This window comes from Carassius gibelio, chromosome B3 (assembly GCF_023724105.1).
Source record: "Carassius gibelio isolate Cgi1373 ecotype wild population from Czech Republic chromosome B3, carGib1.2-hapl.c, whole genome shotgun sequence".
NCBI lineage: Eukaryota > Metazoa > Chordata > Actinopteri > Cypriniformes > Cyprinidae > Carassius > Carassius gibelio.
In genome coordinates this window covers 38,883,125-38,899,897 of record NC_068398.1, presented here as the reverse complement: position 1 = coordinate 38,899,897, position 16,773 = coordinate 38,883,125, and the positions used below count along the sequence as shown (strand labels likewise).

General features: G+C 40.0%; 1 protein-coding gene and 1 pseudogene across 1 annotated transcript; one reads left to right on the top strand and one right to left on the bottom strand.

The window, feature by feature from the left end:
- LOC127953451 (zinc finger protein 271-like) overlaps positions 1-16,773 on the bottom strand; it is a 320,721-nt pseudogene that overhangs the window by 193,451 nt on the left and 110,497 nt on the right.
- Positions 5,430-8,926, top strand: LOC127953407 (uncharacterized). Its single transcript, XM_052552649.1, has 2 exons — positions 5,430-5,495; positions 5,594-8,926. Exon 2 carries the CDS (start codon positions 7,749-7,751, stop codon positions 8,922-8,924), a length of 1,176 nt encoding a protein of 391 aa, XP_052408609.1. The 5' UTR covers positions 5,430-5,495; positions 5,594-7,748; the 3' UTR covers positions 8,925-8,926.

Genomic DNA, 16,773 nt, shown 5'->3' with positions numbered 1-16,773 from the left:
TCAAAATCAATCAAAAATCTATTTTGTAACAGCGCCACCTTTTGGTCAAAAGTAATAAACCAATCATTAACTAATAATTTTTACACTTATAAAAATGCTAATAACCTTTTATTGCATTATCCTATTGCAATAAAACTGGTCTTATACCCTGGTTTATGCCGACAACAAAGATATCAAATATGCCAGAGGAAGCTGGAACTTACTGTCCGCCATTTTGATTTATATTGACAATATACTTTTTTTTTTAACTCCTCATCAACCGTTGTTCTGATTTTCACCAAAATTTTGTCATATGATCTTCAGACAGTTTTGACAAAATGTATGGATTTTGTGTCGATAGACAAAACTGTTTTCGTATACCACAGCCACGAATTTGAGGCTTGATGCCAAAATGACACTTGAGGCTGTATCTCTGCAATGCTTTGGCATATTGATACCAAACTTTGTGTGCGTCAGTGACAAGTAGTTATCAACTTGCAAAACAATAAAAAATACTTTAATGGAAACGTTTCGATCATTTGATCTTCATCGGGACAATATTAGTCTTTTTGTCTAAGCATCTATCTATGACCTACAGGTGTGCGACGCTGATTGATCAATTACAATAATCCTAAAATTGCTGTTATCGCTTATTAATGCATTTGGGATGATGCTCCATGCCATGCTTAGCTCCTCAATTTGCCGCTGGAGTGCTTGGCCCTGTAATTGCTGCTTGCAGCTATATATATATATATATATATATATAAGCACCGAAGGTGCGAGGCACCTATTCTTTCCGTTGGCATTATTATTAGGGGCCAAGCACCGAAGGTGCGTTGGCATTTATTGTTTTCGTTGGTGTTATTAGGGGCCAAGCATCGAAGGTGCGTAGGACCCTATTGTATTTGTTCCCGTTCTTATTATTATTCTTCCTTCTTCTGACTGGGAGTCTATGGCAGCCCATAGAACCGATTGCGGGAAAGTTGTAATGGTTTGACATTCTGATAGAGGACAGTGCCAACATTAAGTACACCAATTTTGGTGTGTCTAAGTAATTCCCTCTAGCGCCACCAACTGTCCAACGTTTCACTTTTATTTTGCTAATAACTTCCATCTGGTCAATCAACAAAATTATTTTTTCCTCTGATTCCTGAGCTCATGCCAATTCGATTGCACCCTATGAAGTAATTTTCCGTCATAGTAATATGGCCGCCATTTTGAATTTTTCTAAAAAGTTACTTTTTTGAACTCGTCCTAGACTGTTTGTCCGATTTACAAGAAAATTGAACCAGATCATCTTCAGGCAGTGTTGACCAAAAGTTAAGGAATTCAAATTTATTCGTCAAACCGTTTTCGATAAACGCTCGAACAAATTTTACGTAGCACTTACAAAAACAGTCGTAAGGCTGTATCTCTGCAACGATTTATCGTATTCAGACCAAACTTGGTACATGTCATAACAAGCATGACCTGAGGTTACATGCTGTGTTTCAGCGCAGCACCACCTACTGGCCCAGAGATATGAAAAAACTTTTGGGTGTGAGTCTTATAACTTTGGGGTACCGAATCCTGCAATACCAAACATGCTAGGTTTCACCTTACGGTTTGTGTAGCGTTGTGATTTAGAGCTTAAAAAAACATTTGGGTATATCTTCGAAACTGCTTGTCTGATCGAGACGAAACCACCGTCAGGAGTTCCGAAACATAGATCGATAGCTATACGCCAATGCCCAAATGCGAAAATATTGATAGTAAGGGGTAGTACAATTCAATCAAAGTCTAGAGTCAGTCATTTTTTATGTGTTTTTTTCATATAAATGTCTATAACTCTGAAGTGAATTGAGATATTTTCACCAAAATTGACACACATATGTATGGGCTCACTCTGAGGACACATAGAAAAAATGGTGGGACTGAGCCTCTTGGTGGTGCTATAATAGAACAAAACATAAAATTCCCATTGACTTCAATACAGTTTTGTGAAATAAAATGCTATACTATACAAATGCATTGGTGTAACATTACGAAACTCAGAATGTGCCAACAGCACCAACCCCTGAGGGTTCTCAAAATATTTCGAAACGGCACCACCTAGTGGTCAAAAGTTATACTTTTGTTATTAAAAGTTATAGGTACCCATAATATTTTTGAAAAGTTATACCAAAATTCCAAAAAAGGCTAATAACTTTTGAATACATCTGGCTATTGAAATGTCGCTGGTTTTAATAGATTCCTTGGGTCAAGCCGAGAACATAGATACCAAGTTTTCTTTATTTGGCCAAACTTCCTGTCCGCCATATTGATTTTCAGTCAAAACCTACTTTTTCAAACTCCTCATCAACCGTTGGTCCGATTTTCACCAAAATGTAATCATATCATCTTCAGACTTCAATGCTTTGACAAATTTGCACCAAACTTTGTATGTGTCATTGTCACCTCACACTGACCATGCTACATCAATTTGTTAACAGCGCCACCTATTGGTCAAGAGCAATAAACCATTCATTAACCCTTTGAAGTCGATTAACGCATATATGCGTTTTAAAGCATTTTCTCCTGATAACCCCGAAATGAACATAAATTACAATCAGTTAATCAGTTTTAATCGTACAGATAAGAGCAATACATCAATCGAATCTGTAAAGGGTCTACTTTTTTTTGGATACAGACATAATAACAAAAAACCTTTGTGCAATTATAAAATAAACATAACAACCAAGGTGCGCTGTCTGCAGACTTTGTGTGCGCTGATCTTCATTTACAAACACATCATTAAAATGAACTGTAACTCCGTGAATACTCAACGAAGAGACATGAGAGAGATATCCATAGAAAGCCTGAAATGTCTACTTTTAAACTAAATAAGTGCTGCCGAAAACAAATATTCTGAGATAAAGTAATCCATATAAAAACAACGCAATTTCTGTTTTTCATGTCTCCCTTCATTATGTCTAATGTGACCACGCCCCCGCGCTTAACGCGCTATTCAGATTCAAACTGAAGCGTGCAGCTTGAATGCGCCCACACAGAAGAAAAAGCAGCCAGACTGTTCTTCAAGTTTTTATTTTATTTTACTGTTTGCTTCGCGATCAGAGGAATAAGACATAAATCACTCTAAAAAGATGTGATGTGGTTGAGGATTTGAGAAATGGATTTCCTCAGAAAAAAGACTGAAGCACTTTATTCAGCAGAGATCATAAACATGAGTAAGTCTCTTTTTATTTATTTGTACTAGTTTTCACATAACGTGTAAACATTTTACTAGATTTTCCAAATACTTTTCCCAAACTATAATTCCTGACTAAATGTATAATCAAGTGAAACATTATGAAGTTTCGGTCACACTTTATTTTAGGGTCCAATTCTCACTATTAACTAACCATTAACTATGACTTTTGCCTCAATTAACTCCTTATTTGCTGCTTATTAATAGTTTATAAGGTAGTTGTTAAGTTTAGGGTATTGGGTAGGATTATGGATGTCATGCATTATATGTACTTTATAAGCACTAATAAACAGCCAATATGTTAATAACAGATATGCTAATAAGCAACTAGTTATTAGTGTGAATTGGACTCTATACTAAAGTGTTACCGAAGTTTCAATAACAATATACAATACTATACCATTCAAAAGCTTGTTGTAAATAATATAAATGTGACAAATAGAGATAACTCTAACAAATGTAAAAACAATGTAGTTCTTTCAATTTATTCCCCCTAAAAAAACCTGAAAAATATTCTCCGCTCTTTTCAACATTAATAATAATAATGATGATGATGATAATAAATTGTTTGTTTTTTTTTGGTAGAAAATAAGATTGTTAAAAGGATTTCTGAAGGATTTTGTGACTGGAGTAAGGATGCCTAAAAATTTGTTTGAAAGTCAGCTTTGAATGTTCCTAATAAACTGTTTAACTGCTCCCCCAAGTGGATATTAAATTATGTTGTGGGATAATTAAATATATTCTTAATAAACTACAAACATAAAATTATATAGATTTATTTTATTCTCACATTCTTTCTTGTAACTCATCACTCAGTGGCACAGCTGAATGAGAGGCTCATTATGCAGCTCATTATGCAGCTCATTATGCGGCCCTTTGTCTTCTCAGGTGTAAATCACAATGATATTCATGATAGTTGACGCCTACTCGCATATGACTTTTACCGACAAAAAGTGTCTTAGAAAATTTCAATCAATATATTGTTTTCTGTGAGTGAGTAAACAAGATGATTTTCACATAATTTAGAAAGAAAAATTCTAGGCTACAAGCTCCAGTTCTCAACAATCCCGGGAACCAATGTTATGTATGTGTTTTATGGCCTTATTCAAGTGATTTAACATTTTTAGTTTTTCACTAACCATGCATAAATTTTTTTTCTCAAAAATACAATTATGTACATGCATGCATTTAACATATGTGCTGATTACAGTGATATTAGACTTTACCCGTTAAGATATTTATAAGAAACTGAAAAAAGCAAAAATATCAGGGCCTGACAAAACTTCTCCAGGCCCCAAAAATACCCTTAGACTCCAGAGGGTTAATGGTTAATTAGACTTATTAAAATGCTACTAACTTTTTATTGCATTAGGTTATTGCAATGAAACTGGTCTCAAAACATTCCCTGGCTTATGCCGACAACATAAATACTAAATATGCAAATATGAATCATGAAATCTTGCCAAGTCCTACGATACCAAACATGCTAGGTTTTGCCTTACGGTTTGTGTAGCGTTGTGATTTAGCGCTTAAAAAACATTTGGCTATATCTTCAAAACCGCTTGTCCGATCAAGACGAAACCACCTTCAGAAGTTTGCAAACATAGGTCAATAGCTAGAAACCATTGCCAAAATGCGAAAATATTGATAGTAAGGGGTAGAAAAATTCAATCAAAGTCATGTGTCAGTCATTTTTATGTGTTTTTTCATATGTCTATAATTCTGAAGTCAATTGAGATATTTTCACCAAAATTGACACACATATGTATGGGCTCACTCTGAGGACACTTAAAAAAATGGTGGGACTGAGCCTCTTGGTGGCGCTATAATAGAACAAAACATGAAATTCCCATTGACTTCAATACAGTTTTGTGAAATAAAATGCTATACTAAACAAATGCATTGGAGTGATATTACGAAAATCAGAATGTGCCACCAGCACCATCCCCTGAAGGTACCCATAATATTTTTGAAAAGTTATAACAAAATTTCCAAAAAGGCTAATAACTTTTGAATTAATCTGGCTATGGAAATGCCACTGGTCTTAATAGATTGATTGTGTCAAGCCGAGAACATAGATACCAAGTTTTCTTTATGTAGCCAAGTGAAGAAATTTAACAAAACGTAACGTTGAGCATAAATTGGTTGCGGGTCCTTTAAGAAACTGTGTTTGCAACACTTGCTTTGCGGCACTCCCGCATGTATCGCATGTGAACGTTTTTCAGAGTGAGCAGAGCATCATAAGCAAACGGGTGCTCAAGTTTGGTGCCATTATCTTGATTTTGGCAAGGTAAATGTACATTCTTGCAGGAGTTGTGAACAAATTGCATAAAGTGTGTATATGAACATAGTATGCTACTCATTAATGTTTCATGGATCGCATTTTAGGACGTTTATGGATTTGCATGTGTGAGGTGGATCGGGTTTGATCACATTTTGGGACACGTGCAAAGACTGGGTATGTAACAGTGAATGTTACTGAAGTTTTATTTTCCTTATTTAAAGCCAGTGTATTTTCCTGTCGTTGAATCTGTTTACATGGAATGTTGGAATTCATGTTAGCAACAATTATGAGTGTACTTAAAACATATCATACTTTGATAAAATTATTAGAATGTATTAAAAGATTGTGTTTTTTGGTACTCATGTATTTCATGAAAACGGTGGAGTTTACTGGTGGGCTAATGTGCTGTTATTGTTATTCAATATTAGGCTCTACCGTATTTCATTTCATTTTATTTTACTCCATTTCATTTCACTCAAGGGTGATTCAGAAATACAAAAATTACCCATATTTGTACTCTGAACTTTTAAAGTTTGAGACTATTTCTGGATTGTATTTCTCACATTTTGAAATCAGTGCTTGATCTTTTGTTTTTTTGTCAAATGAGCACAACAGAGTCCTAAGATTTACTTTATTTTATGATTGTTTTTCATCAGTACCTACTCCCATCGATCGTTGTCCTTCTGAGAGACAGCTGTCAGAATAAAACCCATAAAATATACTTTTTTTGTATTGTGTGGCGTTTCCTTCTAATCCATAGGCCACATTTTGGTACCAGGAGTGGGGTATCTGACTGTTGGGAGTCTATAGTTTTTTTTTTATGTCTTGAAATACGGTAGAGCTGAAGATAGGTGCTTGTGGAACACGGAGTGAAGGCAAACTTTCTCGGTGCGGTTGTCCAGCGAACAGACGTCAGCCGGCTGGAGGTGACAATACTGCTAAGCGAGAGGAAGAAGAGTGCCTTATCCATTGTGGTCTGCATCGTGCTTTCCGAGGAGACACCTATCAAGAGACTGTCTAAAAAGGAAGAGGGGTGTATTCTATGAGGAGCTGAGAACATATCCTTTGACTCCCAAATAATAACGAACTGATTAAGAGACTATTTTTTGTCCAAAGCAACTGTTTCCATTTTGTTAAACTGAAGAAAATTGTATACTGCAACAATGTCACAATCAGATGATGTTGCTCCACTTTTACCAGCTGATGAGTATTGTGATGAACAGGGTGCAAGTAGTGGTAGGCATGACATGTACGTACAAATTCAAGAACTTAATAGAAAGCATGAGGAAACTATGGCAGCAATTGCTAACTTAAGTAGAGAGCCAACCAGGTCTTACATTTATGTACCAAGAGAACGTCACATACAACCATTCAGTGGTGATTTGAACAAAGATGGGAGATTTGTTGACGAGTTTATTGAAGAGGTAGAGAGGGTGATGCATGCTAGAAGTCAGACTATGGAAGACCAGTTAGACTTTGTCCTCTCACTTCTTAAAGGGGCAGCTTTAGAGGAGGTCAGATTGCGAATGGGGAATGATGCAAAACATCCATGTGACATTTTTGAATATCTGAGAGAAGCTTTCAGAGAAAAGCGCAGTGTATCTCAGCTATTGCAAACATTCTATAGCCGTAAACAATTAGAAGGGGAGGATATTCGTGCCTACTCCCATGCACTGTCCCAGATTCTGAACTCTATTCAGAAAAAATCAGCAAATGCTGTTGCAAATGCGAGCATGGCAATTCGAGATCAATTTATTGAGGGCATTAGAGACGCTAGCCTTAGGAGAGACCTTCGAAAGCTGGTTAGAGACAAGCCAGAGTCAACACTTATTGAAGTGCGAGATGAAGCTCTCACGTGGTCTTTAGAAGATCCCAAGCCTCGTGTCCCAAAAGTAATCAGCAATCATAGTGTTGTATCTGAGACCGTTGAAGCCCAATGTGCTGCTGTTGCACCTGAAACCAAAACAGTCTTGAAGAAGTTTTGAAAATTGTAGCAGAACAAGGAAGAGCTATAGGAGAGCTAACCCAAGCTGTGGAGAAACTCACCACAAAGTGCTTCAAGTCAGAGCCTGTAACCCAAAGCAACCCCAATGTGCAGCCAAGGTTTACAGATGATGGGCAGCCAATTTGTTTCCGGTGTAATTGTGTAGGACACATCGCTAAGAGGTGCATGAGAAGAAACAAACAGGCTGTTACAGACCAAGCTACTAGCTCTGGGCCCCAGGGAAACACCCGCCCTCGGTTGCTGTGAGCCAGGCAATGCGAGGGCAGTCAGTTGGCTCAACTAGTGTAGATACTAGTCGTGATAGACTACTTGAACGTGCTGTTGGAAAATGTCCTATTGCTAATCTCAAAATAAATGGGGTGAGTGCCACTTGTCTGCTGGATACAGGAAGTCAAGTCAGCACTATTTCTGAGAGTTTTTTCAGGGAACACCTGTGTGGTGAGGATAAAGATATGCTCTCAACATCAGGATGGCTGAAAATAACTGCGGCCAATGGTTTGGACATACCTTATCTCGGTTACCTTGAGTTGAAAGTTGAAACCATGGGTATTGTCCTCTCTGAATGTGGCTTCCTTGTAGTCAGAGACACACTGAACTCCCCTCTTGTACCAGCACTAATTGGCATGAATATTATCAGCAGATGCAGACAACTGGTACATGCAGAGTTTGACACCACCCTTGGTGGGAAATTGCAGTCTAATTGGAGAGAGGCATTTCAACAACTGCACCATGCAAGTAGCCAAGAGAGAAGGACAGCCGTTTGTTTAGCTGGAAAAGACATGGTACACATACCTGCTTCTTCAGTTGCGACTGTGCTGGCTAAACGCACAAAACATATGTCACATGATGACTCATTTGACTACCTACTAGAGCCACTGAATATACCATTACCAGGTGGATTAATTGTTGTTCCCTGTCTGGTGGCCGGAGGGAAACAGTTGTTTCCTGTGCAAGTGGTGAATCTTTCCCCAGAAGACATCTGGTTGCGGGCCCGAACCAGGCTTGGGACTGTAACTCACATTGAGAGTTTGAAATTGAATGAGACATGTGAGGTTAAGTTCCAACGAATTTCAGCTGATACTGAGGAAATAACTGTTAACACCAAAAGTGATCAGGTATTGGAGAACAGCTCAAAAGAGTTCCTCAGTAAGCTGCATATCGGTGGTACCCTTGAGCAGCAAACAGAGCTGAGTAATTTGTTGATGCAGTATTCTGATGTGTTCGCACTCGAGGATGAAGATCTTGGTTTCACTGATAAGGTGCAACATGAGATCCATGTAACCGATGATATTCCAGTGACACAGCCTTACAGGCGTATACCACCCACCAGTGATGGAGTACTCGAGTCCTGGACTCGGACTCGAGTCCGACTCGAGTCACTATTCTTTGGACTCGAGTCCGACTCGAGACTCCATTCTCTGGACTCGTGACTCGACTTGGACTCGCGGACTGATGACTCGGACTTGGACTCGGACTCGATAATATATAAAATCGGACTTGAGCATTCATCACTTTGTTTTTGACTAAATATATGTTATTAAAAAAAATATATATAAGGTGTTACACTTTTCCTGTTTCGTGCCCAAGACTGGCCGATATCTATTTTTTCCCCCTCACAAAACACTGCTACGGCTCGCTCTCTTTGCTTGACAACACACTCACTGACGTCAATCACTTTACGCTAGTGCTTTATTCGCGGGCTAAATGTTCACATTTGAAAAAATGCAGAAAAATGTGCCCCGAATCGTGGACTTTGCCTACACGAATTTTACATCTAATGCTGGAAAGAGCAGCGCTAAATGTTGTGTGTGCAATCGCACAATTGAGGAAAAGACTGGGACCACTTAAAATTTTAACAGACACCTGTCACGGATGCACCCTGAAAAGTAAGTAAAATCCTTTCCATTGGCTAACGTTAGCTTTTTAAAAAAAATATTATTGACTAATGCATATATGATAATAAACAGAAGAATAGGGTTGGGCGATGTTTGAAAATTTGGCATCAGACGTCGACGATGTCTAATGTCTGGTTCAGATACATAAAATTGTTTTTGTCTGTTGATAATTTACTAGTCAATGTGTCAGATCAGATTACATTATTGTTTTGTCTGTCGCCATAGTCACTGTGTCAGATGCAATTTTGATTCCTAAAATCCTGTTGTGTTGTGTTGTGGACAAGAATCATCTCAGACTAAGGGGCCGTTCACATATCGCGCCTAAAAATGCGTGGAAAACGCTTGGCGCGCCGCTTTCTCCTTTCCAAAGCGCTTGGGCAGTTGCGCTCCTGAGGCATCTGCCGTTGCTAAGCAACCATGACCTGCTCTCTCCATGAAGACGGAAATTTCAGCAAAGGATAAATGAATTTGCAGCACTAAAAATAGCTTGAAGTAGCTCTGCTAGTAAATTTATTTCAAAATGGCAATATACAGCGATGATCAGCTGTTCCTTCATCTTTGCTGAGCTTTCAACGTTGTTACAGGAAAGGATGAAGCTGATTGGTTAGTTCTTGTCACATGACCCGCGGTGCGCTTGCGGCTCTCTGAAAAGTGAGATGTTTTAACTCAGTGCGGTGCGGACGCGCCTGGAAAAAACGAGCGCGCCGCAACCGTGTCGCTTCCATTATTTAGCGGTCATACCGCTCGCCTACATTGGAAATAACGAACTTGAGCGCGCAAAAGACGCGATATGCGAACGGCCCCTTACGTTACATGTTGCTTTCTGACCAGTCGCGTGCTGTCAAACATACACATTCACTTGAACACATACAAACACTCACGCTAAATCACTCGGTCACTCACACACAAATGCCCTCTCTCGCTCTCTCTCGCTCTCACTCTCTTTCTCTCACTCACACACACTCTCTCTCTCTCGGCATATCGTATTTTTAAGTTTAAAGTATCTTTAAAATACCGTGTCCTGTAAAATGCACGTTTCTTTCTGTAATACAGTGTTAAAGAATTAGTTAACACAAAATTGAAAATTTCCTAATAATTTACTCCTCTCAATGCCATCAAGGATATCCATGGCTTTTGTTCTTCAGTGTAAAATAAATTATGTTTTTTAAGGAAAACATTTCAGGATGTTTTCTTCATATAATGGACTTCAATGCCTACCAACTCAGTTGGTTGCTATTGTTTCCTCAAAAAACCTAAAATCTTTTCCACTGAAGAAAGACATGGATATCTTAGATGACATCGGGGTAAGTAAATTATTAGGAAATTTTCATTTTGAGGTGAACTAATCCTTTAATGTTCCTTATTAAAAAAATATTAAACAATTAAATAAATATAATCGTGATACAGCTAGTTAACAATGATTTGAACTAAGGGCAAAGACAATTCTAGTGATATACTCATTTCTAGTTGCAAGAAAGAGTGCCTGAAAAATGTTGCTTGATTTGGCTTAATTGTATATAATTTCTCCCACTAGGTACCAACAATACTGTGCCTCTGTTGCATCACATTTGACACCAGCTGCTTCAGGTCAGAGTGCTATTACTTCATTTTTCCATGCTGGACCACAAGGGATCTATGACACCAAACATCCACGTCAAAAGGCTATAAGTGATGCCCTTGTGAAAGATCTTATCATTAGCTGTTGTTTGCCTCTCTCCATGGTTGACAATGAGGACTTCAGGCACTTCCTTCATGTCATGGACCCTCAGTATAGGTCTATTGCAAGATCCACAATTTCATCTGTGACCATTCCAGGAATGGATAAAGTGCCAGCTGGCTGAAGCTTTGAGTGTTGCGGTTACTACAGATATTTGGAGTGATCGCAAGATGCGGTCATTCATTGGAGTGACAGCACACACAGTGACTGAGGTAAACTATGTACTCAGCCTTCAGTCTTATCTTCTTTCCTGCGAAAGAGTCCATGGCAAACACACCGGAGAAAAGATTGCAATGATGTTTGAATGCTGTGCTGAAGAGTATCTGATTAAGAATAAGATCAACTTTGTCATCACTGATAATGCGTCCAATATGAGGAAAGCATTCCAGGCCAGATTTCTGCCAGAGGAAGACGAGTCTGCAGATCCAGAGCCGGAGGATGAAATCTGGCAAGATCTGACACCAGAAGATCAAGAGGCAGTCAATGCTACTTTGGATGAAAACTGTAAGATGCAGAGACTGTCGTGCTTCACACATTCACTGCAGTTGGTCATAAAAGATGGTTTGAAAGAAGCCAGTGGGCTGTCAGGCACCCTATCCAAGCTGTCCCGTGCAGCCAACCTCCTCCACAGTGGCACCTCATTTAAAGACTGCTTTGAAGCAAACTTTGGTGATGCAACGATTCCAACAGCAAATGCTACGCGATGGAATTCTACTTTGAAGCAAGTGAAGGCATATGTGAATTTTGACATACAAATGCTAGCATATGTGTTGGACTCAGAGGGGCACAAAAGTCTAATCCTTTCACAGCGAGAATATGCTCAGCTTAAAGAACGGATCGAAGTTCTCGATCCATTCTTAGAGGCAACCAACCTGACTCAGGGAGAGAAAACTGTCACTGTCAGTGTTGTTGTGCCCTGTGTCCTCACTCTGCACAGTCATCTGCAGGAAATAGGAGAAAGAATCAGATACTGTGGGCCGCTGGTGAGAGCTCTGGAGAACTCCATGAAAGCAAGGTTCACAGAGATCTTCAGTGCAGTGATGATGCCAGGATGTGAGCCAGATGAAGCAAGAGGTCCAACCAAATTTCCTTTCACCATTTCCTACTTTGTAGCATCCGTGTTAGACCCAGCATTTGGTTTCCAGTGGCTAGAACATGATGTGCAGCTGGACAATAGCATTAAAGGGCAACTAAAGAGTCAAATAAAAGGTGAGAAATGTTATTTTTTAATTTTTTTATGCAGACAAGTGAGTTAAAACCGTTTATGAGTTTTATGTCCACATTTAATATGTAAGCCTATTTAATAACATATTTATAAAATACCTTGGTAACACTTTACAATATGGTTCATTAGTTAACTACATTAGTCAGCATTCATGAACTAATAAGGAACTGCACTTATACATTTATTAATCTTTGTTAATTTCTTTATTTACTAATACTTTATTAAAATCTTGTTTATATTAATTAATGTACAAACAACAATGAACACTTGTATTTTTATTAACGTTAACAAAGATGAACAAATACAGAAACAAATGGATTGTTCATTGTTAGTTCATGTTAGTTAATACATTAGCTAATGTTAACTAATTAACCGTATTGTAAAGTGTTACCCATACCTCACTTGCCTCCTTTTGTTTCAGAGTATATCAAAGCAGAAGGCGAGAAACAACAGTTACCCCCATCAGCCGCTGCAACAGGGCCAGGGGTAGGTGATGCTCCAGCATCTCCTCCTGAGGCCCCTCAGAAGAAGCTGAAAATGTTCTCCCACTATCGGAAGATTCCCTCCTCGACTAACAACAAGCCATCTGTCCATGCTCAGTTGACTGCATATCTTGACCTGATCGCCGAGCAGGACTCAGTCCCATGCTTTGGGTTTTGGCAGCAGCACAAAGTCAAGTTCCCTGCACTATATCAGCTTGCCACACAGGTATTCTGTATTCCTGCCACCAGTGCACCCATTGAAAGGGTATTTAGCCATGGAGGCATACTGATGAGGCCTCATCGTGCAAGGTTGAGCAGTACCATGCTTTCAAATCTGATGATTTTAAAATGCAACATGAAAATGCAGCATGATTAAACAATTTGTAAATTTTCTATGCTGGTTCCCAATCACAAGTTCACAACAATGGAAGTAAACACATGCTTTTTATTGTGTTGTAAAGTTGCAAAGTGTATATGTCAAATCAGTAAATAAACTCCCTTTGCAATCGTGACAGTGGTGTCATTTTTTGTTTAATGTAGAACCTCTTACTACATTTTATCAGTTCTTTGAAGGTCCAAGAGTGGAGACATGTAGGCACTGGGAGCTCGAGACTCGACTCAGACTCGAATACGGGACTCGAGACTCGACTCGGACTCGAACTCTGGTAATGGTGACTCGACTTGGACTCGACTCTGACTCTTCTTTGGTGACTCGGACTTGGACTCGGACTCGAACACTGGGACTCGAGACTTGACTCGGACTCGACAATTGGTGACTTGACTACAACACTGCCACCCACACAGTACAAGGAAGTTAGAGAACATATCAGTAAGCTTCTCAAGAAAGGAGTGATCCGAGAAAGTAACAGTGCTTTTGCTTCACCTATTGTACTGGTAAGAAAAACGGATGGTAGCCTCAGGCTATGCGTTGACTATAGACAGCTCAACTCCAAGACACAACGAGATGCATTCCCTTTACCTAGGATCGATGAGAGTTTTGATGCACTTCAGGGAGCAACATTTTTCTCTTCGATTGACCTGGCGAGTGGATATCATCAGGTTGCCGTTCATGAGCGTGACAGACATAAGACAGCCTTTACAACTCCATTTGGAATTTTTGAGTACTGCCGTATGCCTTTTGGGGTTTGTAATGGCCCATCAACATTTCAACGTCTTATGCAGACTACAATGGGTGATCTTATTTTCCAAATCATGTTAGTGTATCTGGATGACATACTAGTGTATGCACCCACTTTCGCAGAGCACTTACAGAGGTTGGAAACAGTCTTTAAGAGGTTAAAGGAAACGGGTCTCAAAGTCAAGCCTGGGAAATGCCACTTCCTGCAGCAGGAAGTAATCTTTTTAGGTCATCAAGTGTCAGCTCAAGGAATTGCTACAGATCCAGGAAAAATTGAGGCAGTAAAGGAATGGAAAGTCCCCAACACAGTAAAGGAACTGCGCTCATTCTTAGGATTCTGTAGTTACTACAGAAAGTTCATAGAGGGTTTTTCGAGAATTGCTGGTCCCCTTCATGATTTAGTGAGTCTGTGTATTAGCCAGTTCGGCCAAGGGAAGAAGAATTTCTGTGCTTTGTGGTCATCTGAGTGCCAGTCAGCATTTGAGCTACTGAAAGAGAAACTTACCACGGCTCCTGTATTAGGGTATGCAGATTTTAGTCTCCCATTCATCTTGGAGACTGATGCAAGTCATGAAGGCTTAGGGGCAATACTGTATCAGCAGCAGGGTGGTTGTAAGAGGGTCATTGCATTTGCAAGCAGAAGGCTTCGGAAAGCAGAAAGAAATGACCGTTACTATAGCAGCATGAAACTTGAGTTGCTGGCTCTCAAATGGGCAATCTCTGAAAAGTTTCGTGGTTATCTGCTAGGTTCTAAGTTCATGGTTATCACAGATAACAACCCTCTGTGCCATCTTAAAACAGCCAAACTTGGTGCAGTTGAGCAAAGGTGGGTTGCTCAATTATCTGTGTTTGACTTTGAAGTTAAATACCGCCCAGGCCGACATAATACTGCTGCTGATGCCCTCTCTAGGCAGCCTCTAGCAGGGGAGCCTACCACTCCGGACGAGTATGATGACTGTGTTGCCATCTGTAACATAATCAGTAAAGGGACATTCCTGGAACCTGACTTAGTAATTGCCAGTGAAAGGTGTTACAGAGTCCGCCAGATCCGTGCGTGGGAATCTGGTGGAGAGGCAGACAATGATAATCAGGGAAGCATACCTACTCTGCCAAGCTACACGACTGCAGAACTGGCAGATTTCCAGAAGAACGATCCTACCATCAGTTCTTTCAGACCCTTCTGGGAGAGGAGGAGACAGCCTTCCCATTGTGAAAGATCTCATCTATCAAAGTCTACATTATCATTGATAAAGCAGTGGAAAAGTATCTGTGAACGAGATGGTTTGCTTTATCGTGTTGTAAACGATCAGCGTCATGGTGAATGTCAACAGCTGCTCTTACCCGCGTGCCTAAAAAAATCTGTCCTTGAAAGTGTTCATGAGAATATGGGACATCAAGGGATAGAGCGCACAATCAGCTTGTTGAGGAAACGTTGTTTCTGGGTTGGCATGTATAATGATGTAGACCAATGGATCAAAAAGTGTCAGAGGTGCATCTTAACAAAGATGCCACAGCCAAGGATACATGCCCCTATGAAGTCCTTTCTTGCATCAAGACCCCTTGAAGTAGTGGCAGTTGATTTTACTGTGCTTGAGCCATCATCTGATGGTCGAGAAAATGTATTAATTGTGACCGATGTTTTTACCAAATTCACACAGGCTTTTCCAACCAGGGATCAGAGAGCTGACACTACAGCAAAAATCTTGTTAAAGGAATGGTTCATGAAATACGGTGTACCTGAAAGATTGCATTCTGATCAGGGAAGGAATTTTGAGAGCGAAGTTGTTGCTGAGCTGTGCAAAATGTATGGAGTGAAGAAAACCCGCACTGCACCATACCGGCCTCAGGGTAATGCCCAATGTGAGCGCTTTAATCGAACGCTCCATGATCTGCTGCGCACACTACCCCCTGAAAAGAAAAGGCGGTGGCCGGAACACCTAGCAGAGTTGGTGTATGCCTACAATGTCACACCACATGCAACCACTGGATACTCACCATACTACTTACTGTTTGGAGTCCATCCACACCTTCCAATTGATGCCCTGCTGGGTCATGAGCAACCTGTAGACAGAAAACAAGACTGGTTAGTGATTCATCAAGAGAGATTGAGAGAGGCTCACGAACAGGCAAGAAAATATGCTGAACACAAGGCTGCTGAGAGGTTGGCCCCTTTGAATGAAAAGGTCTATTGTCCCATTATCAATGTTGGTCAACAGGTATATCTGCGTCACCGGCCTTTGTGTAGGAACAAGATACAAGATTCATAGGGTCCTACGGTATGCAAGGTTCTAGATGTGCAAGGTACTACATATACTGTTGAGCCCCTTGAGGGTGGTCTAATCAAGAGACTTCATCGAGCTGACTTGAGACCCTGTGTCAATTCTGTACCTGAGCTGGAATTCACTGAGAACTGTCATCCTAAAACACAGCAAGAGAGAACAGCAGAGTCTGAGCAAGTTGAAGTTCAGTCTGATCCTGATTTTGTTGTGCTAGAAGAAGTCACTTACCCTAGTATGCAAGAGAGAAAAGCGATTGGAAGCTCTTCGGCAGAAGGTGAAGTGCTTGTAGGTCAGCCCAAAATTATTCTAGAGGATACTGACCCGAGGTATACTGAACCTGAGCAATTTATGCCTGACACCAGTGCCACTCTCAGTGTAGAGGAAACCCTGCTGAAAAAGCCTGTACCGACCCCTAGGAGAACAAAAAGAGCCAATGCGGGTGTGCATTCAAACCCTTTCAATGAACCGAAGTCTGCATGTAATACAGTCTCACTCAGTCCTGAAGTCTTTTCACAAGTGTTGGCAAGCTTAGGGAGTGTGTTC

Excerpts from the sequence above, each read along its gene's own strand:
- LOC127953407 (XM_052552649.1), top strand. The coding sequence starts at position 7,749 with ATGCGAGGGCAGTCAGTTGGCTCAACTAGTGTAGATACTAGTCGTGAT.